This window comes from Sapajus apella, unplaced genomic scaffold (assembly GCF_009761245.1).
Source record: "Sapajus apella isolate SASKATOON/1434 unplaced genomic scaffold, GSC_monkey_1.0 scaffold197, whole genome shotgun sequence".
Lineage (NCBI taxonomy): Eukaryota > Metazoa > Chordata > Mammalia > Primates > Cebidae > Sapajus > Sapajus apella.
This window is the reverse complement of record NW_022437137.1, coordinates 358,479-381,115: the sequence shown is the minus strand read 5'-3', so window position 1 is coordinate 381,115 and position 22,637 is coordinate 358,479. Positions and strand designations below refer to the sequence as shown.

Genomic DNA, 22,637 nt, shown 5'->3' with positions numbered 1-22,637 from the left:
GTATTCTCAGAGGAGAGGAGCAGACCCTCTAGAGGTGCTTTCTCAGGCACATCCCTCACCTTTTCTGGGTTCATGAGCTGTCTTCTGTGGAGCGAGCAGATCTACAGTCACGCTAGGGTGTGGTAAGAACCACACGAGGCTCTGCTCAGATCCATCCTAGTCCTGATGCCCACAGCAAGCCTGGCAGGTCCCACGGACACTGAGGGATGCCTGGCAGCTCCAGGACTCTGGTACTGAAGACAGAGAGCTGAATACAAAAAAAGTCCTGGCCTCAGAGAATTCAAAATAACAGCACAGAGCCAAGTATGGCAAGACTAGTCATACTGCAGAGAGCTCAGAGGGAAGCGAGGCGACAGGGGCCAGAGTATGCCGGAAATGTTCAAAGAAATGGTCTGGAGGGAAAACGGGGTGAAAGGACAGCCTATGTAGGAGAAAAGAAAGGGGATTTCTGGCCAGGTGCGGTGGCTCACACGTGTAATCCCAGCACTTTGGGAGGCTAAGGCGGGTAGATCACCTGAGGTCAGGAGTTTGAGATCAGCCTGGCCAACATGGTGAAACCCTGTCTCTACTAAAAATACAAAAATTAGCCAAGGGTAGTGGCGGGCACCAGTAATCCCAGCTACTTGGGAGGCTGAGGCAGAAGAACTGCTTGAACCCAGGAGGCAGAGGTTGCAGTGAGCTAAGATGGCACCACTGCACTCCAGCCTGGGCAACAGAGCGAGACTCCATCTCAAAAAAAAAAAGGTGGAATTCAATGGCTGGTGGCTGGACCAGGGCATGCACACCTGCCTCAAGCCAGATCTGCATGTAGGTCCCTGCCCTTCAGACCTTGGCTGTGTCCTAAGTCCTTGTGGCAAATAGACAAGGAAGGCCCCTGCCCTTGTGAGACTTACAATCTGGTGGGGATGGTCTCTGAGATCCCTTTTAGTTAGGGTCCCTCATTCATTAGTGATTCTAAGCCTGAAGAGACGGTTTGAGCCAGGACGGGAAGGTGCCTTCAATGCCTGGCAAAGAAGTTTAGAATTTTGCCCACAGACAACAGAAGTCTTCCATAGAGATGGAGCAGGAGCTCATCTGAGGTGTCTAGGAAGAGGGAGCTGGCTGAGAGGCACAGAACCACGATCCTTGAATATTTCCACTGACTCCATCATACTCCGGCTGCCTCTTCCCTGTATTTAAATCAACGGGCTTTAAAATTAATAGACTTGGCTGGGCGCGGTGGCTCATGCCTGTAATCCCAGCACTTTGGGAGGCCGAGGCAGGCGGATCATGAGGTCAAGAAATTGAGACCATCCTGGCCAACATGGTGAAACCCCATCTCTACTAAAAATACAAAAAAAAAAAAAAAATTAGCTGGGCATGGTGGTGCTCGCCTATAGTCCCAGCTACTGGGGAGGCTGAGGCAGAATTGCTTGAACCCAGGAAACGGAGGTTGCAGTGAGCCGAGGTCGCGTCACTGCACTCCAGCCTGGCGCCTGGTGACGGAGTGAGACTCTGTCTCAAAAAATAAATAAATAAACAAACAAACAAAATTAATAGCCTTTATGTATTAGAGTAAATTTGAGTGGAAAGCACAGTGTTCCCCACACCCTCTCCCCTTACTGTAGACCATCACGGTCCAGCACCACGTGGTAACATTTGTTACCACTGATGAACCTTTATAGAGACATCAGTCCCAGCCTTTTTAAAAACAAGCTTTTCGGCTGGGAACGGTGGCTCACACTTGTAATGCCAGTCACTTGAGGTCAGGAGTTTGAGACTAGCCTGACTAACATGATGAAACTCCTCTAGTTAAAAAAAAAAAGTTAGCCAGGTGTGATGGTGCACACCTGTAATCCCAGCTACTTGGGAGACTGAGGCAGGAGAATCCCTTGAACCCAGGAGGCGAAGGTTGCAGTGAGCCAAGATCGTGCCATTGTACTCCATCCTGGGCAACAAGAACAAAACTCAGTCTCAAAAAAAATAAATAAATAAATAAAAAGCTCTTCTGTTCTCTGTCTCTTGGCACTCTGAGAAGATGACAAGAACAAAAACACTGTAGTGGTGTATACCAGCCAGGGTGCATATTAGGACCATCTTTGGCTTCTTGCCAAAATCCAGATGCTCAGACCCCATCTGGACTGAATGAGGAAGCTTCGGGCTTGCAGCCTGGGTGTGTAAATGGGGTTCTGATTCACTCCTTCTTTGAGACCCTCCACTATATGGTCTAGAACTGGGTCAGGTAGTCTCCAAAATGGAGGCACCATTTTCCTGACACACTGCTGTGTGGTGCCAGCTTTTGTGATCACTTGGTCACAATTGCTCCTGTGCAGTTTCTGATAGGAGCAATTGTGAATGCACAGGCATTTTATGAGAACGGTGTTCCCACAGGAAGGTGGAGCGTCAAACAGGAGTGCACGGTTGGATCAGCCCCATGCCTGGGACTGAGTGAGCATTTGTTTCGGTTTGATTTCCACCGGGAGAGACAAGTTCTGTTATCAACAATGCAGAATCAGCACTTCCGCCTTGGGAAGGGCCCCATGGAATAGCTTATCTGTCCTGACATCCTACAGATGGGAAAGCTGTGGAGCAGATGGGCAGGATTTGACCGAGAGCACACAGCTTGCTATGGCTCAGGGAGAAACAGAAACTTGGCTGCTGTTCCTTGCAATCCAGTTTTCAACACCTCCTGCCACCCCAAAAAAACACACCGCATCATTGGTTGCCATCACAGGGGGCCACTGGCTGCTTGGGAGCATGGAGGGGAGGCTACTCTGAACACCCCCACGTCCTCAACAGAGGCATAGAAATGGAACTGAGGCCAGGGCCATCTTTTGACTCAATGAACATTTTTGTAAATTCATCCTGTGTTTTAAATAAAGTCTCAGGGAACTATGTGTGGTTTCCTTCTCAGAGGCACACTCTGCTTGTGCTTATCACATCCCTGGCTGCGCGTCTGAATCTGTGCCTCTTTGTGCAACTATCGGTATGGTTTATATGATGGGAGCTCTAGCAGGTGCCTCAGTGAGGCGCTGGGAAGCCGGACATGATTAATCTGGTCCTTTGCCCTCTGGAAGCTCAGTCTGGTGGCAGGAAGAGACATGTACAGAATTGTCAGGTTTGGGCTTTGGTTTCTCCCTCCTTAGAAACTGATGCATTAGCCTGTTACTGTTTCATGGATATTGGTGGAAGACACAAGGCTCGGTGACAGGCAAAGGACGTTATTACTCACGGTGAAGCAGGCAGCATGTCCCACGGGCCTGCGGGCAGTAGGTGTGGACTGCATGAGGAGCACTGAGCTTAGGGGGGATCCACCTCTTTTATAACAGGTAGTAAGCAAGCTTGCTTTGTCCTGGGGGGATACAAATTTCCTTGCTGCAAACACAATCCCCAGAAATGGCCTGGGGAAGGGACAATCCAGGCTTTGCATGTTTGTCAAATCCAGCAGGAAGAGCAGGAGCATGAGCCGCAGAGAGGAGCGCCTCAGGGGGCACCAGCGTCAGGGCTGCTGGGAAGATGAAGGAAGTGAAAATGGACATGTACCACCAACAGCGTCTGCACACACCCACTGCTGTTACTAGGGGTGGCAATGTGGAAAAAGGCAGGGCTGAAAACCGCATCACTTACGTCCAAAATGGAAAGCAGTAACTCAACAAACACATACTGACTGCTTACTAAGTGCCAGGCTCTGGAGATACAGCAGCCAAGAGAACAAAGTGTTTGACCTCCAGATGCTTACATTTTAGTATGGAAAGACAGACACCAAATAAACTCCCAGGGGAGGGCATCGTACATGGCCTTGCAGACCAAAATAAGGACTTGGAACTGGCGCCAAAGGAAGTTTGCACAAAAGCACATCACAATTTGACTGAGCAAGCTTTGGTGATGGAGTGCTGTAGGAGGAAAGGTAGAGGCAAGACCAGTTTAGGGGATGAGATGAGACTGGGCAAGGACATGCCAGCTTGGAGTGGGCAGTGGTGGTGAGGTACTCACCCACTTTGTCCTGTCACAGTCCAACACACAAGGGAAACAGCCTTGGGAACACCAGACGGTCAAGCGGGTGGACTGAGCAGCGTCTGTTACCTGTCATCCTTGGGGGCTGCTTCCAGGTAGTGGAGGGAGAAGCAGGCAGCTGCAAGGTGAAGACCAAGTAACTGGAGTGGGCCAGCAGAAACTGATTCCAGAAGTTTGCCACAAAAGAAGTAACTTAGGTCCGGGCGGGTGGCTCACACCTATAATTCCAGCACTTTGGGAGACCAAGACAGGTAAATCCTTGAGGTCAGGAGTTTGAGGCCAGCCTGGCCAACGCGATGAAACCCTGTCTCCACTAAAAATACAAAAATTAGCCGGGCGTGGTGACACATGCCCATAATCCTGGCTACTCGGGAAGCTGAGGCAGAATTGCTTGAACCTGGGAGGTGGTGGTTGCAGTGAGTCAAGATAGCACCACTACACTGGAGCCCAGGTGACAGAGTGAGACGCTGTCTCAAAAAAAATAAAAATAAATAAATAAACAATAAAAAAAGTTCAAGGAATAACTTGAGATTTTCCATTTTTCTTTTTAACTTTTTAAGATTTAAGCATGCTTAAGTGCCAAAGTGACTACTGAGAGGGAGGTTAACCAGGCAAGGGAGGAAACTGAAGCGATGCACTGAGCAGATGGGAAAGGCTGGGACGCAGACCACAGGCGTGGGGTTCACGGTGATGTGAAGAATGCCCCTATGAGAACGAGAGAGAACGGTAAAGCCACCCTGGGCAAAATCCGGGTAGGTTCATAGATCTGGTAGCAAAAATTCATTGAGAGAGAGCATGTCTGACAGGCTCCATATTCTCTGTGAAATAGGAAGCTTGATGATCTCGTATGGTGAAGTGAAGGGAGTTAGACATGTACGGATTATGGAGAATTTCAGGGATTTGGGAATTATTGGCTCAGAAACCAAATGCAGCAAGGGATGGGTGAAAAGCACAGGTAAGAAAGGAAAGAGGTCAGGAGTGGTGGCTCACGCCTCTAACGCCAGCACTTTGGGAGGCTGAGGTGGAAGGATCACTTGAGGCCAGGAGTTTGAGACCAGCCTGGGCAACAGTGAAGCCCCATCTGTACCAAAAATTTAAAGAACAGTCAGGTGTGGTGGCGCATGCCTGTAGTTCCAGCTTCTTGGGAGGCTGAGGTGGGAGGATTGCTTGAGTCCAGGAGTTTGAGGCTACAGTGAGCTGTGATCATACCACTGCACTCCAGCCTGGGCAACGCAGTGAGACCGTCTTAAGGGGGGGGAAAAAGAAAAAGGAAGGAAAGGGCTAGGCAAGACATATTTTCTACGGCTGAACAAAAAGCAAGGGAGCCTGGGTGGCAGCAGGAGCACCAGAGGCAGCAAGGACAGAAGGGGCAAGGCAGGGAAATGACACCTGGACAAGGTCAAGTGGTGCCATAGCCCCTGGCAAGGACAGTGTCTGAGGTACAGTAAAGGCAGCAGCTGAGTCTACGGGAGGGTGGACGGTGAGGAAGTGAAGCTGGAAGACTTCAGAAGTAGAAGCACAAAATCACTTTCGGACAGACGAGTTCAGCAGCTGGGGAAGCCGAGAGCAGCTGTCACAGGCCCAGCTGCTGGCCTCGCTCACCTTCTGGCTGATCACCATTTAGAAAGTCTCACTTTAGGACGCCTAGCAGTTTTCCTTCTTGTTTTTTTCCTCGGTCTTAAGTCAAATCCAAGTTGTATCTCTGGAGCCTCAGGCAGAGGCAATGGAACAAGGATCAATACACACAGGCCAAAGAATGGTGTTTCTCTCTTTTATTTAAAAACAGTGCTTCATTACCATATGCAAAGGCTGAGGCAGTGCTCCTCCTTCGCTTAGAGTTTATAAAAGCCAGCAACATGATCAATAATTTATACACATGGAGAGTAATACAAAAAAATAAGGAATAAAAGCTAAAGATCTAACTACTCCGACCTTCACAATTCCAGCTACTTGATAATAATAGGAGTAACCCAATGAATACTGTATGGTCTGAAAGCTACTATACAATATGATTCTTAACGAGAAGGGAAGGGAATTCGAGACTGTCACAAAGCCCTGGGGTGCTTCTCTGGAGTTAGCAGGGAAACAGGACCCTGGGCAAGCAGCTCGGGTGTCCTAGGAAGTGATTCTGGGGGAGGTCGGGAGGGGAGAGAGAAGGCTAGGTGGTCGATTACATAAGCATCCCATGTAATGCCCCATGCCCCAAAGGTACCTGTTTTGCCATGGCAATGGGAGGGGCTGAGGAACAGCATGTTGCATGTAGGGATGGTCCGGTCCCTGCCATGGGGAGTGGGGAGAAGAGGAGAGGTTCTGTGGCATTTTGAGCCTTGCAAAGATTTGGACTGAAAAGCTCAGAGACTCAGGTAGGTCAGCCTGTCAGGGACAAGTACACTCCACCGGCTCTTCTCACTCTGCAGCCCTAGCTTACGTGTGTCAGCCCCAGGTTTGCTCCAGCTATTCACAAGCAGAATATAACACAAGAAAAACAATTCATACCCCTTAGGAAAAAAAAAGAGAATCAATTCCTCACTCGATATATAATACAGCCAAAATGAGCTGCCAAAACAAGCACACACACAAATACTGTGAACAGAAAAACACAAGAAAATGACTAAGCTGGGAGTCTTGATGGGGTATAGACATTGCTTAAAGCACTTACCAGTCCCCGGAAAAACCAAACCAAAAGACACTTTTTAAAAATTCAAAAACTCATGTACCCCCTGGGAAACTGGTGTTGGTAACAAAGGGCAGGGGGTGGGGAGAGAAAAGAGAATCACTGTTCCCTTCTTGCTCGCCGGTGTGAGTGGAGTCCTCAAGTCACCAGCATGTACACAACTACCAGACAAGGAGAACCAAGTCCCTCTGCTGGTGGCCTCCTAAAAGGCAAGGCTTGAGTTTTGGCTGATGAGCAGTTCTCTCCGTTACCAATCCCTGCCAACCAGCACTACCATGGCTGAATTGATCTACCGTTTTCCTGAGTAAACTGTAACTGGCTACAGTTTCGGTAACAAGGATAAGAACTCAGCTACTACAGCCAACTGCAATACTTCAGGAATCCCCTCCATTCCTGGGCTCCTCACTCCTAGTGCATCTGATTGAGGAATCTGATAATTTGCTGCAGTCTGGTCTGTAAGCCTTATTTGCAAAGGAAGGTGCCAGGGACTCTACTGCTCTCACTAAACCAGAGGGCACACGCTGGCTTAGGACACCCAGAGCCTACCTGGAAAGGGCCCTGTTTCATGCTCTAGCTCTTGGATGGCTATTGCCTGGCTGATCAGTAAAGCAAGTATGAAGGAAGTACATAGGAAAAGCAAAGGGAGGGAAGAGCCTTTTGGACAGCAACATTTCCAAAAAAATATAGTGTTTTATGCAACAGAGAATCAAGTTTCACTGTGTATACTACAAATGGTCAAACATTTTCAAGAGCATGACAAAATAAAAACACACAAATTTACGTCTGATGTTCACCTTGCCCACTATTTTTTTCCTATCTTAAAACAGTGCAAACAGGTAACTTATGCTTTTAAAACACCACAACCCCTTCCCCGCCCCCCCCCAAAGTCCCTTTCCTCCTAGTATCTGGGGGAAAAATCTGCAATTCTGCAAATGTTACTGTGCTAGAGGGTTGCAAGCAGCAGAGAACTGGCTGAACTTGGCAAAGGGGGAAAGCTCATCAAAGTTGCCCCCTTTCCCTCCTTAAACATCTAAGTGCTTTCCAGTCTGTCCTTGGTTGGCCTTGCTCTCCTGCCAGAGGGAAGGGTGGTCATCATGCCCTTCTCGCATATCCTTGGGGTTGCTTCCATCCCTGTGATGTCTCCCTCATGTCTGGAAGCTATATAACTAGTTAAGAGGATGGCAGTGACTAACCCACTGATCTGCTTGTTCTCTAGTAAAGCATAATTCTAAACTAAGAGCAGTTCAGCCCCTGAGGAGTCACACATTTGAGGAAAAGCTGCTATCGATGATTTCTATTGGCTAGATGTCCACTAGCTCCCCTCAAACTAAGAGTTGTGCCCCAGTCCATTTCTTTCTCAAGGAAAAAAAAAGTTGGCTCAATTCAGACTGTGGCTGTTGAAGGATGACGGTGATAACGTTTTGTTAAACCTGAGAGCGGACAAATGGTGAATCACAATGGCTGATCTGAGTTAATGGAAATTGAACTAAGTGACACAAGGAATTCTGGAAAATGCCTATGGGCAGCTCTCTGGGCTAAAAGAGGGACGTGAAGATAAAAGTTTTCACTAGAGACCTTCTTTAGGAGCCCAGCTTCCAAGAGTATAGAAAGTCCAGGTCATGAACTACAGTAAAGCTGAAAAAGAATCATGCATGTACTGTGATTCAGCATTAAGTTCTCTGGAATTATCAGCCAGCATCCTCTAACAAACTCACGAAATGCCAGACTCCTCTGACTCTTAATACAGTGAGAACCAGAGTCAGGAACAGACAAGCTGCTTTAAGGAACCCGCCTCTGATGAGGTTGACTGTATGGAGACTCAAAATTCAAAAGGTGATCGGGAGCTTGATACTGTGAAGTCTAGATGCTTATAAGAGCCCCAATTTTCAGTGTTGACACTGAAAACCAAAGACCCTTTTATAAAAAGCAGAACTGCATTTAGTCTTAGAAAAGGGAGCTGGAGGAAGCGGTGTTAAACACCATCCCTGGAAATGCAGCAGAAACCACTGGAAAGTCCAGTGCTTGCCTTTGGAGGCCTCAGCCAGAACCAGCTGAACTGAGATGCACTAAAGGTGCCTCAAGCTCAAGATTCCGCCTCTCAAAAGGTCTGTGGGAGCTGCCTTCCCTACCTTTCCCATTATCCTTACCTCTTTCTAGGAAAAAAGAAGAGAAAAACTCTTAAACTCATTCTCCTATTCTCCCCTGCTATGGATACAACCATTTAGAATTTGGCCTAGTCTCCACTGATTAAGTGGCTTGCCATCTTTTGGGAATGGTCCCTTTTTGATCATGACCCCAAATTTCTGTTCTTTTAGTCAGCTAAAGTTCTCCCTCAAAGCAAAAGCAAAATCCTCCCTGCCTCCATTCCCTAGAACTGTGAAAGCCCTGCACCCCCTTCCCCCCTCCTCTAACTAAAATATTTATATACATACAACAAAAATTGTCTTAACAGCAACAAACCAAACTTTGGCTTGGGGTGGGGGACCCTTAAAAATGGCCAATGGACCGGGCAGTTGGTGTCCCCTTATTCTCTGTATTCCTCCCCCAAATCAGTAATAATTGCATCGAGGCCTCTAGCTTCCTTGACGTCGCCCCAAGTTTCAGGCACAGCCTCTCCCCCAGTTATGAGGCGAAACAGGATTCTTAAGGGGGAAAGTATCATACACGAGAGGCCAATGCCCTCTCAGATACATCACTCTGTTTCCAAAGAATGCTTGATGCTGTCATAGGTCAGTCATTTTAATTCAGGGACATGAGTCAGTTATCAGTCAAGAACATGTGTGGAGGCAGGAGTTAAAAAACAAACCATAAGCAAACCCATAACAAACCAGAAGCTCCATGTCTCTGAATTACTCCCTTTAGCAGCTATCCCTTGGGTGAAAGGTCACCCTAGTACCAATGTGAATAGACCAGGGAGCCAAAAAGACCGTGTTTTTCTATTTCCTAATGCCTTCATTTTGGAAATGCTGTAGGACACTTGCTTTTATTAGTTATATCTAATAGCTAGAAGAGAAGTACTTTCTCTCCTACCTTAATAATATAGAAAATTATAGCCAGACCGCAATGGCAGTGACTCACTGCCACTGCTACTGCATGACTCTTTCTGGCAATATAGAAGACCCTTGCCATTCCAGACCCTCATTCCAACATGGGAGGGCAGCAATCTCAGGGGCTCCACATTTTATGTCCTGTAGTGTTAATGTATACAAAGTGGTCCAGGTGCTCAGCCAGGTGTCTTTGGAGGACAGTGAGAAGCTTGGTGGGATAGCCACAGGGCTCAAGACTGTGGATAGAGAAGTGACTCATAAAGGCTCTGGAAGATGAAAATTCCTATGGCTTTGGAGCAAGTACAAAGTGCCTCTGCCTGCCCTTACATGTCCTAATCACCAAAACTTCCAGGGACCGCTGACCTAGGACCTGGTACTCCACCTTTCCCCAGCAGATTTTTTATTCTATTTTTAAACTTTGTACTTTCTGAGGCAAAAAAAAAAAAAAAAAAAAAAAAAAAAAAAAAAAAAGTAAGAAATACCAAATCTTCTAATATTCCTTTTCTCTTCCACACTCTCTTTAATGGCTGTGAACAATTGGTACTTCTAATCTTCAAGCTGTGCCCAGACAGCTGGGGGAAATCTGGTCACTGGCTTATTCATTTTTCTGTCCCTGGGTCCTAAATTCCTGAATCTTATGGACATGAGAGCAGGGCATTAATAAAAGAATAGATGAGCTAAGCTGTGGTTCAATTAAAGGAGAAGCAGCCCAGAAGGAATGCTAGGTTACAGAACAAAAACAAATGATCTTTTTCATACTCCAGAGTTCATTCTGAGATTGGTTTCCTAATGAGGTGTTTATCCACAGTCTGAGAGCACGTTTGGAAATATCAATACTACAATTCCAAAAACTATGTCAACTGTCTCAGGCTGTTCATGTAAGATGATTGTAAAAAGAATGGAGAAGACAGGAGGGAAGAGGAGAGGAAAGCGTCTTTTTAATTCTCCTGCTTATAAGCACAAATTCCTATCTATCAGCATGTGGATTCCAGCCACGGCCAACCAGAATTGTCTGTCAAAGACCAGAAACTCAGAAGACTAGAAGAATATCCTGTTGCAGAAATATCTCTTCCACTTCTGCTTGTCCCCCAGCCATTCAGCACCAGATACACTTTGGTAATTCTGTCTGCTGATTTCTGATCAGATGCATTTATCAGCTCCTAATGTCTCTCCTTCCTCTTTGACTGCCTCTTCCGTGATTGATAGAATAAGCTAAGCACGGACATACAGACATGGAAATGCATTATTTTTTTTTTTTTTACCACAGTTTAAAAAAAAAAAAGAAAAAAAAATGCACAATCTTTGGAACAAAAGAGTTAAAGGCAGAAATTTAAAGGAAAAATACATATTCAAAGAACATAGTGAGGTATAAAAAAGTATTCTTTCTTTTTTTGTGTGTTTTTTTTGTTTGTTTGTTTTTCCTCTTCATCTTGCTATAGAGTTCCTCTACTAGTAAATATTGCAATAGCCAGGCCTCATGAACTGGGGGGCTGTCCCATTTGCAGGGGTCTCACGTCACTTCAGTAGGGGGCAAATCGGCTGTAGCCACCTCGGTATAAACTCGCCTGTAGTAATCAAAAACATAACAATAATTAAAAGGTTGATGAGAGAACCATTTAAAGTGAAAAAAAAATGTCCAGAGAAGGGATCTGGAAACACAACCTCCTTTGAAGCCTCAAAGCAACTCATCAAGCATTGCCTTGTGCAGTGAAGTCAGGACACTAGCTTCTGTCTCTAAGGTGCTCAAACCAAGGCCCAACACATTTATTGCTGACCTGATATTCTCAAGGAGAGTTATGATGGCATTTTATTTCATGATTTATATGCATTAGCAAAGAAGGGAAACAATACACAGTTGAAAACTAGTTCTGGAAAGAGTTTGATTTTTAAAAGCACAGGTTTCTTTTTACCTTCACACATCCTTATAATCCTGATAGAAAACAGATCATCAGTTTCTCGTTCTCACATATGACTCATAGGCAGTACACGTTACTTCTGACACGATCTCTTCTATGTGTGGTCACAGCCCATGTTTAAGATGGTGCTGCATCTAAACCTGATTCAGTCTTTAATAAAGTCTATTTCCTCTATCATCTACAAAGCACACCAACTAGGCTATTTCTTGACATATTCACATTTATATATATATATATGACTTTATCTAATAGCTTATCTCTTTCAGTTAGAAGTTTCCCAGGAATGTATCATTCTCAGGCCATTCTTTTAGCATAGGACTTACAGTAGTTTAGGACGAAAGAAAACCTCAGGAACTTCCACCACCGCCTTTATAATGTAATGCTCTACTTCACTTATAAACATATATTCACTCGGGACCCCCTACTACTTCCTTCCACAAATCTTCATCAGTAGAAATCTAGTATGAGAAGTGCCTTTCTCATATTCGTGTAGGTCTTACGTTTTACACTTCATTCTGTCTCCTTTTCAAACAACTTTGCCCATGTTCGAAGGTAGTTGCCCAGTTGCATTTTGGATTGGAGAGCAAGCCTGGCATGCAGAGGTGTCACTGTGGAATGGCTTGTCTTTGTTGCAGCCTGTGAACCCTAATCGCTGAAACTGGAGGAACCCAAGCCAACATAATAATACTGCAGTCAGGGTGTTGGTTGGAAGAAATTGTGCTACTTCTATGGACTTCTTTGATACCTCTCTCAAAAACACATTTTGCCACAATTGTTATCAATAATCAATAATTGATAATAATCAATAAAATATGCTCACAAAGCATTCACTTGGTAATTTCTAGTACTATCTACCAGAGGATTTAGGAATAGCAGGAACAACTTTTAGATTTGTATTTTAAACTTAAGTTTTTGAAAAGCTTACTGTGAAAACTAGACAGCCTTATGCTCCATGCTCCTTTGCCAACACCTATCAATGAAATTATGCCACAGGTATGCACTCAACATTTGAATCAACAGAAAACATTCCCCAGTTCCCCTATTTCTCTAACAAATGATGTCACTACTCGGGGCACACTATCACTGATCATTCCTTTCTGCTGCCCTTAACCAGGCCATGTGGCTCACATTATAATAACACACAGATAAAGAGGGTGACTTGAAACTTCCAGGTAGATCTGCGTGGCTTTAATACCCTGACAGTGGATGACAGGCTAAATGTACTACCTCCCTTTTGTAGTCTATGGGTAAAAGAAGGAATAAAATGGCTTTATAGAACAATGGTGTATACTTACCACAGCGCCAACTCCATAGCTAGCGGCAGGGGCGAGGGCATGGTAGGGGTCGGCTGTGTACACCCTGCCATAACTGGAAAGAAGAAACACAGTCAGACAGATAAAGAAAAGTGTGTGATCTAAAAAAATTAAAGAGATTACTGTGCTAAAGACTTGTGAGCCACTTTGGTCTTGGATTATCACAAAGAAACTGGAATTATGAGGAACAGAAAAAAAACTTTCTATTTCTACTCCCAAATACAATAACTGAAAAATTCTTAAGTACTTCCATAAAATGGAAAAGAAAGGAGTATGGATGAGGAAGAGAGAGACTGGAGTCAAAGCCAAATTAGAGATGAGAACAAGAAAGAGGGAGCGGAGGACAGAGTCAGTGCCTTGTGCTTTAGGCATGACAGAGGCCATCAAGAGGTCTGCAGAAAGCCCAGGCTGGCAAGATGCCCAATGTGCTAAGAGCTGCTGTGGAAACAGTAAAGGGAGGAAAATGGGCGACATTTTGGGATGGAACAGCTCTCATGCATCCCAGAGCTCACCTCTGTCTCTGTACATACCCGTCGCTGTAAGCTGCGGCAGCGGCTGCAGCAGCGGTGGCTGCGGTTGCAGTAGCAGGCTGTGCATATCTGTAGGCTGCATATCCACCCTACAGGAGAAAAAAGAACTGACTTTACAGATACCTCTCCCCCCAGGTGTACAGAAAAACACACACCCGCCCACACACAGACGTACATACACGTAGACGCAGGGACTGACACAAACACAGACACACACATGGGAAGAAAATGTTTCAAACTGCATCAGTCTGCATGTTATTATTCCTCCAATAAAAAATTAAGCCCTGTGATATGCAAGGATTTGCTTTCCAATTTGTGATAGTCTTAAAAATAAATTTTGGTAGTACCTGTTAAATACCAGAAATGAAGATATCATTTTGGATCTGTCTTATTTCACAGATTTTGTTGGAACTTTCAAAAGCGAAAACATTTACAGCAAATTGGGAGAACTCTGACAAGAAATATAAATTATAAATTTAAAACACATTAAATCTCCATGTGCTGACTTCAGATTCTTTCATGTGTTCTTGGATTGATTCATTAGTAACAGACTACAGCATATAACAGAAACCTCTGCTCCATCCGGCCTAGCATGTCTGCCAAGAAGCTAAGATAATCAGGTCATATTTAGAAGGAAAAACAATGTAGATGAGGGGTCAGCAAACTTTGGCCCGTGAGCCAATGCAGCTTGCCACCTGTTTTTGAAAGTACTTGTAACAGAGACCAATGTCCTATGAAGCCAAAAACATTTACCACCTGGCCCTTTATAGAAAGTCTGGCAACTCAGATCTACACTTCATACTTGAGGAAATCGGTTACAAATTTCTGAGGATTCTTTGGCTGGATCCAAATAGATCAGGAACCCTGCTTCTAGCACTTAAACTGAATTTCCCTTCCCTAAAAGGTTTTCAGATTCTTACATACTAATCTTACAGCAGACTTAGAGCTTTTCTTCCAATGGTCCAAATATCTCAGTCCTAAAGAATTTATAACCATCAAAGCCATCACATCCTTCTATTTCACCTCAGTTTAGACAACCCAAATACACAAAGGGTTTTCACTATCAAGGTGAACCATGCACTCTTTCAGAAAGTATTTCAGAGGCGATCACAACAAATGCTTGCCACATGAGACAGGATATTTTTTAAAGTGGCAAAGTCTATTTTTTATTATACTTCTTTACCCTCCTAGAATTCATCTATTTTACCTAAACCTAATTCAGATGCAAATTTTTATTATGGCCTTTCACTATCAAAAACAACTAAGTTCAATTGACCCAACTAGACATGAGTTTAGCAGTGAACAACAGCAAGAACACTTTAATTCTGTGGATAAAACCTGCCCATTTCTCATAAATACCTGAAGGTTTTTGCCCTGTGCTTTCTACTTTCTAGTTTTTCAAATTTTTGATTTTTTCTAAATCTACAAAAGAAATTTTGAATTTACTTCTGCATCATTTCTTGGGATTGATATAACGGGACCCCTGTTCTCAGCCATCTTACATGGCAGGTCGTAGCTTGCTTCTTTTATTTCCGTTGCCCTTATTTTAGAAATAGCTATAATTTCTTAAGAGCTTCTGTAGGCTTTTGCTCCTTTCTAATTTGTGCTTTCTCTAAATGAAGAAACTGCACTGTGAGAGGACACTTATTCCTGCTCTTCAAGTTTACGCTGCTTGAAGTCAGGATGGTTTCAAATGTACTTCTAAAAATCCCTGACTGGCTTTCAGTGATTATACATTATTCCTCATTTGTTTTTCAAGTGAATGACTTAGAAAGTAAACATTTCCTTCTTAATTACAAATTCTTCTACAGATCTATGAAGACTCTAATTAATATTACCAAACACTGACAATGAAATGGTAATGAATGGAAACATGGCAGAAAAGCACCCTTGGGGGCCGTTTCTGGTCAACATGGTTCCTTGGAATTCTAACCAGGTCTATGGAAATGGACAGGCTAGACAGATCTGGGCAAAGCCATACATCCTGGCCACGACATAATTTAATTAACTAAAGTATGTCTTTACCTTACTTCTTTTTTTTTTAAGCATCTAAAACAGAAAATGAAGCAGTAAAAGCATTTGTTAAACAAAGCAAATGTTAATTACAGTTGGAATTTTAACACTAAAATAAACCCTAGTAATTTTTCATTATAACTAGAGATGGTTCCACTCATTTAGAATTTGCTAGTGTAACTTTCTAGCAGGGCTATTTAGTAAAACTTCTTTGCAAACAAGGGTAATTCAGCATTATACTCTTTAGTACTACTCCAAACATCAAAGTAACATTAAAAAATTCTAAAAGCGAAGGCAATAAAAGCAGTGAAAGCCCAATTCATGTTTACCTAAGTACAAAAATTAAAAACTGAAGTCTTATGCCATATGGCAGAGGTATAAATTCCTGCAAAGGGATACTGAGGTTCAAAAGTACTCAGTCAAGGGTAGTCTTCACACCTGACTCCCAGGAAATCTGAGTGAAGTACTGGAGGTACAATCTTTGAGTACTCTATCATGTCATAGCTTTCAGCTGTATTTTACTCATCCTGGAAAAAAGAGGTTCTAAGTGAGGTTGCTGACAGAACCAATTTCCCCTCATTTTCCTAGGCCTACAGGAAGCCATCAGAACCTCTGTGGTTTAGGAGTAATGTTATTGCTAACCAAAACAATTCAAATGGATCAGACTATGGAAAAGAATTATCCTTCCAATCCAGAAGGGGATGGAGAGACTCTATCTGTAGTGGTTTCCTTCTTTTATAACTGAACTCTGACTTTGAAGTTTAAATTTGATGAAGCTCTCTGCTTTTCAAGCTGAAGAAAACAGAACAGGGTTGCAAATATTTTATTGAAAACAAAAGGCTCGAGAAGAATATCAGCATTAAGAAAAAACACATTAATAGTTTTTTTTTAAAGCAGATGACTTCAACATGATTATTCTCCTAATTACTTTATAATAATGGCATTACAGAGAAACCTTTAAAAGGAGGACTATTTTAGGACAGATGGGCAATATCCTACTAACTTGGTAATTCACAAATGACTACTCCAAAAGTAGAAAAATTGTTATCATGGATGTATTCCCCCCCTTTCTCTTTTTCACACACACACACACACACACACACACACACACACACACACACTCTCTCTCTCTCTCTCTCTCTCTCTCTCACTCGAAAGTATTTCTGCTTCTGCTTTAGTTATTCAACAAAACATATTATAAAATGTAAGACAAAAAATTCAGATATATTTATTTCTATTCTAGATTTCAAAGTGCATAGAAATTTCAGGCTGAGAAACCGTTTTTTCAACTTTCACTCTTACTAGCAAATCTAAAGACTTTTATAAAACATGAGAACAAACTGCAGTTTGAAACACCAAGGTTTTCATTACTGTTTCTTAAGTTTTTCAAAAAGAACAAGGGTGGGAAGGAGGTAGGAAAGACAGGGTTCAGGCGTGGGGAGGGATATGGCGCCACATTTATTAATCACATTAAAAACTAAGCATGCCAACATCTGGAGCTAAAACAACCAGCAAAATCACCACGTTCAGACTCGTATTGGCTAACTCTATCTATCCCAGCATTCTCTTGGGACAGCGGTTTGCCCTAGGCTCTACCACAAGCTCGGTGAAGTACACAGCCTCAATTACTAGAGCGTGCAGCCACAACGACCTGGTATTACGGAAACAGTCAGTCACCACTTGAGTTAACATTCCATACCCTAACGACTGGCCCCTCCCCAGCCCAAAGAAATAGTAAATCTTGCCCACCCTAGCCCTGGCCCACACCACAATGTTAATAATTATAACAAGCAGTAACCCATCTGTTATATCAGAGAAGGGAACAGAGACTCCACTGAGAGATTTAGAGTGAGATGTTAACATTTCTTCAGCTGACTGCACAAACAAACAAACAAAAAAAGAGGAGAAATAATTCATTTGGAGATATGAAGTCATGAAATAGCTGATGTGTATTGCTTTTAACCATGCACTGATGCAAAACTGAAGCAACCATTAATAATAAAAATTAAAAAGGACATATGTATTTACACACAATCAGACCTGTTTGATCTGAAGCAGTTTGCAGATTCTATCTGTGTGTGATTTGAAATAAAACAAAAAATGGGGATTAGCATGGCCACAGCACACCCTAATGTAGGAGGGCACACACGGACGGTTTTTTGGAACTCTGATAGCTGGATAAATTTGGCTTGGCTAAGCTTAATTCAAATACACACATGCCCCTTTAAAAAGAATTATTCTTATTCCTTTGCAATTCATTCTGAATGACTCCTGGTGTCCCCAGTGGGGCTGCCCAATGCTCCATCACTTCCCTATTCAACCTGCCTGACACTGGCAATATAAAACAGTCCTGACCCACAGCACTCACGTGTATGCTCGCCCTCTGTCAACAATCGTACATTCTAATCCATAGCATTCTTCTAAAATATTTCCTGTGTTTAGGAACTGTATTTTTTCACCTATCTGTAACATATCTCTGAGTTCCACTTTCAGTTTCTTCAAAGGAAAATGCCTCTGAAAAGTTGACTTTACGATCATTTCCACAGTGTTTTCTGCAGTTGTTAAAGTCTCAGTTTTTCATGGCTCAATGTTATCTCCTAGGAATTTTCTACTCTGCTCTGAACCAATCTTATCATCTAATTAACTTTATGATGTTGCCACGCTGACCACATGATCTTTTGGCACAGTTGTGTAGCTGTCTTTTAATCTAGAGCAAAACAGAATAGAATAGAATCCCCCCCATATCTGACCTTTATCTGCATATTTATTAATTTAATCTCATACTGGTAAGACTTTTGCTTTGTCTTCCTTTTAACCTAGCCTTTAATTTTATTTTTGTTTAAGGTTTACATTAAAACAGGACTTTGGTGAGCATGTGATGTCAAGACACCTTCTTTCTACCCAGAAGACAATGACGTTATGTGACACTGAGGAGGAAAGTGTGTTTTTCAAGACCAGCAGACAAAATGAAAGCTTGTTACCTACATGTAGTGTATAGATCAATACAGCAGGAGGGTAAGGCAATGGGGGTAAGGAATGGCAGGTATGATGCTTAAAATCGCTACAGCAGAGCAGAGATCTATTCCAACTAACATGGATGTTTAATGCTGGGCCTCCAGGAATCACTTTATTTATCCTCGGATGATTCTAACTCCCTCTTTGTCCTCACCATTATCCCCAGCCCTGCTGAGAAACATGGTTCCAGGAGATACAGAGTTATTCTGTGGCAAAATGGCATTACCGATGAAATGTGAGTAACACAGAAACTTACAATAATGGTAATACTGTCACTGCTTTTGACTGACGTCTATTTCCTTTGAAAAGTACTTATGAAAAAATTTTAAAGTATTTAAATTTTATCTTATTATTATTTAAAACTAGGGTTAAGGGAAAAAACTGCTATGATCAACTTGATATATTCCTATTATTTCTATGGTAGATGAGAGATGATTTTCAAAAATCAAACCTTTCAAACATTATTATTCCAAATTTCCCCAAATTAGTTCATTTCCAAAACCTTGCTAGGTAGTCACATAAATAAACTGAATTGTGAAAAGCCATCAACTATTTTCTCTCTCCTAGCATCCAGCTATCAGCAATCTTTCTAACAAGTGTGCTATTATCCAAATAAACTCACTGATGTTCTCAGGTGAAAGGAGAAGAGGGCAAGGGAGATGCATGTCTCAGTTTTTGAGTCCCGTAAGTCTAGATTTTTAAGGCAACTTTAAACTTACGTAGCAGCACAGCCTAATTACTACTGATACTTCACTACAGGGCCCAAAGTGGGATTCGGGAATCCTATTTGTACAGTTCAACTTCCTCTTTTTTCTCTTTTCTAAATTTATAGTAGTAAGAAAATGTCCCCAACTGCTAAGATATAAATATAAAAAAACAGTTTAAATAACACAGGTAAATGTGACTGACAAATCAAAAGAGGTGGCAGTGATGGGACAGTGCATATTACACACCTGGCTGGGATATGTGTCAAGAGGACAGGAGCACTTAATTTTGGAGGAAGTGCCATTATGTACGGAATGTGACTGTGTGCACTGCTGAGGTAGCAGGGCTTAGATCACACGCTCACAAGTCTTGATTGTCCAAAAAAGCCTCTGTTCCCATCTCTAACGTGGAGCTGGAATGGTTAGTATAATTCAATTTTTTCACTGCAATCCACAATCTGATTGATTGGCAGGTCACACTGGCACTCCTACCTGAGGTATTTTAGCGCTAATGATTGGTTCCTGTAAGACTATTCTATAACAGAACACAGGAAGAGCAGTTCAAAAAACACAGCTGTGGAAGGAAAACAATCATACAAAAAGCCCGCTAAGGGGCCCACCAGCCTTTTCTTTCCTTTGGATGCAAGCATGCTTTTCACAGGAGGTGAATTAGGAGCAGTTTGTTATCCCATTTAAAAAGTGAATTAGGGCGAACTATGCCTTTTCTATTGGTCAGAAAAGAAGAGGGAGGGGTGGATACATAATCTAGCTGCCACACTCCCAGATCCTATCACGGTAGGTCTCTTTACAAACTAGGAACACAATTGCTAGATCAGTTCTCCAGAGAGGAATGTGCCATAAAAGAAACAGAAAAAAAATGGCTAGCAGCAATCACTAAGAATGGAACAGTGAAAGGGATTACAAAAACCTTGCAAAATTCATAGCCTAAATTAATTTTACTTAGGCAAAAACAGCAATTTAAAATCTTCTCCTTCGTGTCTTCTCTTCAAGCTCCGATTCGGTGCACTTCTTATGCTAAACTCTCTATTCCTTCTGTTTCTAATATGCCTTTCAGAGGAAAAAAGAACTAAATGTATACTGACAGATTTCCACAGATGGGAAAATTTAAGGAGAGAAGCAGAACAAACTCAAGGCAAAATAATAGTTTTTTGTTGTTTGCGTGTTTCTGAAGAAGTATCCTTTGCTCCCTCACATGTGGAATAGAGAACACACAGGTTTAAAAGCAAGTTATATTAGGCCTAACTCAGTAGTTACCTCATAATGTATTCTTGCCTTTCATGTTTAGGCGTGGATATTATTTCAGCACTAGTGACCAACTTTTTTCTCTAAATAACTCTGCTTTAAGATAGGAATTAAGAAATAATAACATTACTCTTTTTTTTTTTTTTTTTTTTTGAGACGGAGTTTCGCTCATGTTACCCAGGCTGGAGTGCAATGGCGCGATCTCGGCTCACCACAACCTCCGCCTCCTGGGTTCAGGCAATTCTCCTGCCTCAGCCTTCTGAGTAGCTGGGATTACAGGCATGCACCACCATGCCCAGCTAATGTTTTGTATTTTTAGTAGAGACGGGGTTTCACCATGTTGACCAGGATGGTCTCGATCTCTTGACCTCATGATCCACCCGCCTCGGCCTCCCAAAGTGCTGGGATTACAGGCTTGAGCCACCGCGCCCAGCCGAACATTACTCTTAATTACTTTCATTAACAAGGGGACACTGGTCCAAAAAAATTTCTTCAGCAAGAAACACTCAATTACTTGTGTTTAGCTCAGTAAGGTAATCCAGTTAGTAGATTAAAAAAAAAAAAAAAAAAAAAAAAAATCAAGAGTATTTTATTAACAGGTACAGAAAAATCATGTCTCAATAAAATCTTACATTGTAAAGTAAGGAAATGAGAGAACTATTTAAAAAAATTGGTTGGCTGACTTAACAAGGTCGAAGTGGACAACTCTTTTTTTTTTTTTTCCTGAGATGGAGTCTAGCTCTGTTTCCCAGGCTGGATTGCAGTGGTGCAATCTCAGTTCACTGCAACCTCTGCCTCCAGGGTTCAAGTGACTCTCCTGCCTTGGCCTAAGCAGCTGAAACTACAAGTATACGCCACCACACCTGGCTAATTTTTGTATTTTTAGTAGAGATGGGGTTTTACCATGTTGGCCAGGCTGGTCTCGAACTCCTGACCTCAACTGCCTGCCTCGGCCTTCCAAATTGCTGGGATTACACACGTGAGCCACCATGCCTGGCCAAAGTAGGCAAGTCTTAATAAAATATAAACAGGTTGTATTTAAGAAAAAAATCTCCAAATAAGAAAGATATTAGAGAAAAAAACTTGATTTAAGAAGTAATTCAAATGGAAAATCCTGCTCTAATAGACCAGATTTCAAGAAAACAAGTTAAATAACATAAAGATGAGTTTCATGAGAATATGGACACTAATATACATGGGAAAATGTACATGCTAACATTATATGTAAGTATGTGTATTTAGAAATGTATAATCTGGTATAAAAGCAGGATAGATTCCCCAGTTCTCAAGCTTCACTGTAAATGTAGGAAAAAAGGTATCTTTCATTACTTGTTGAAAATATTCTGAGGAAAGAGGTGGATTTCAATTAAAGTACAAAGAGAGGTAATGAAATATGGATTAGCTGGGTTTTAGGCCTGACTGTATTAATAATTTACGTAATTCTGGGTAAGCCTCTGAGAAATATATCTATACATGAAGGTTGGACCAAATCATGGCTAAGGTTCCTTCAAGTAGTTATTAAATTAAGGCATACCTTTATAGGCCTATACTAAGTAGTATGGGTAAGTCACCTGTACCTCGAAGAACTGTGTTATTCCATCTCTACTTCCTGCAAAACACAAAACCTCTGAGTGCTTGAGAATCTCTGGTAGACTGTGAAAACAGTTCACTAAAAAGGCTCTCTTACTGATTTTGGAAAGTAAGGGTGGAGAAAGCATTTCTGGACAATTTTAACCTATCCCCACAGCATCATTTCATGCTGACAAGTTTTTCTTACAAAAATTCTCTCCTGATGACTTGAGTGATTAGATCAAGCTTGCATTCAGAAAAAGTCCATCTGAAGAGGTCATAATAGAAGACTTTAAAACTCAAAAACTTTGACTTTGTCAATTACTTTGTCCACATTTCAAATAACATGTGACAAACAATCATGGAACTTTAGTGATAGCTACAGTTTAAGTAATGGGTTATATATTAATATGGCTAGTGGAATCAGCAAATCTATGATAGTCAAATGGCTGTAAGAAGAGTCTGGGTTGCTGATTATGCTACTCATTTCCCCCAGTGGCTCCTAAGAACTAAACGTCTGGCGTTTTCTCATTACTACACACTCTTCGCTGGCATCGGTTCCTTATTTCACTATCACAAGGACATGTTCTCTCAAAGTAC

The 22,637-nt window shown here is 42.4% G+C and overlaps 1 protein-coding gene and 1 long non-coding RNA gene across 35 annotated transcripts in view; both read right to left on the bottom strand.

Moving 5' to 3' along the window:
• Positions 1-5,750: 5,750 nt before the first annotated feature.
• LOC116543806 lies at positions 5,751-8,980 on the bottom strand. The gene is made up of 2 exons (XR_004265711.1): positions 8,880-8,980; positions 5,751-6,142 (listed from the first exon to the last, which is right to left on the bottom strand). It is a non-coding gene; the product is annotated as an uncharacterized LOC116543806 (long non-coding RNA).
• Positions 5,751-22,637, bottom strand: part of RBFOX2 (RNA binding fox-1 homolog 2) — a 290,327-nt gene continuing 273,440 nt past the window's right edge. For 18 of the 34 annotated variants that reach the window (XM_032269667.1, XM_032269669.1, XM_032269676.1 and 15 more), the window contains 4 exons: positions 17,285-17,361; positions 13,474-13,562; positions 12,926-12,998; positions 5,751-11,279 (listed from right to left, as the gene is read on the bottom strand). In XM_032269667.1, the coding sequence (XP_032125558.1) occupies positions 11,225-11,279; positions 12,926-12,998; positions 13,474-13,562; positions 17,285-17,361 (294 nt within the window). In that variant the 3' untranslated portion in view covers positions 5,751-11,224. Of the gene's footprint in view, positions 11,280-12,925; positions 12,999-13,473; positions 13,563-17,284; positions 17,362-17,526; positions 17,559-19,697; positions 19,741-22,637 lie in introns of those variants that run through there. The other 16 variants (XM_032269675.1, XM_032269682.1, XM_032269680.1 and 13 more) reach the window with 5 other exon arrangements.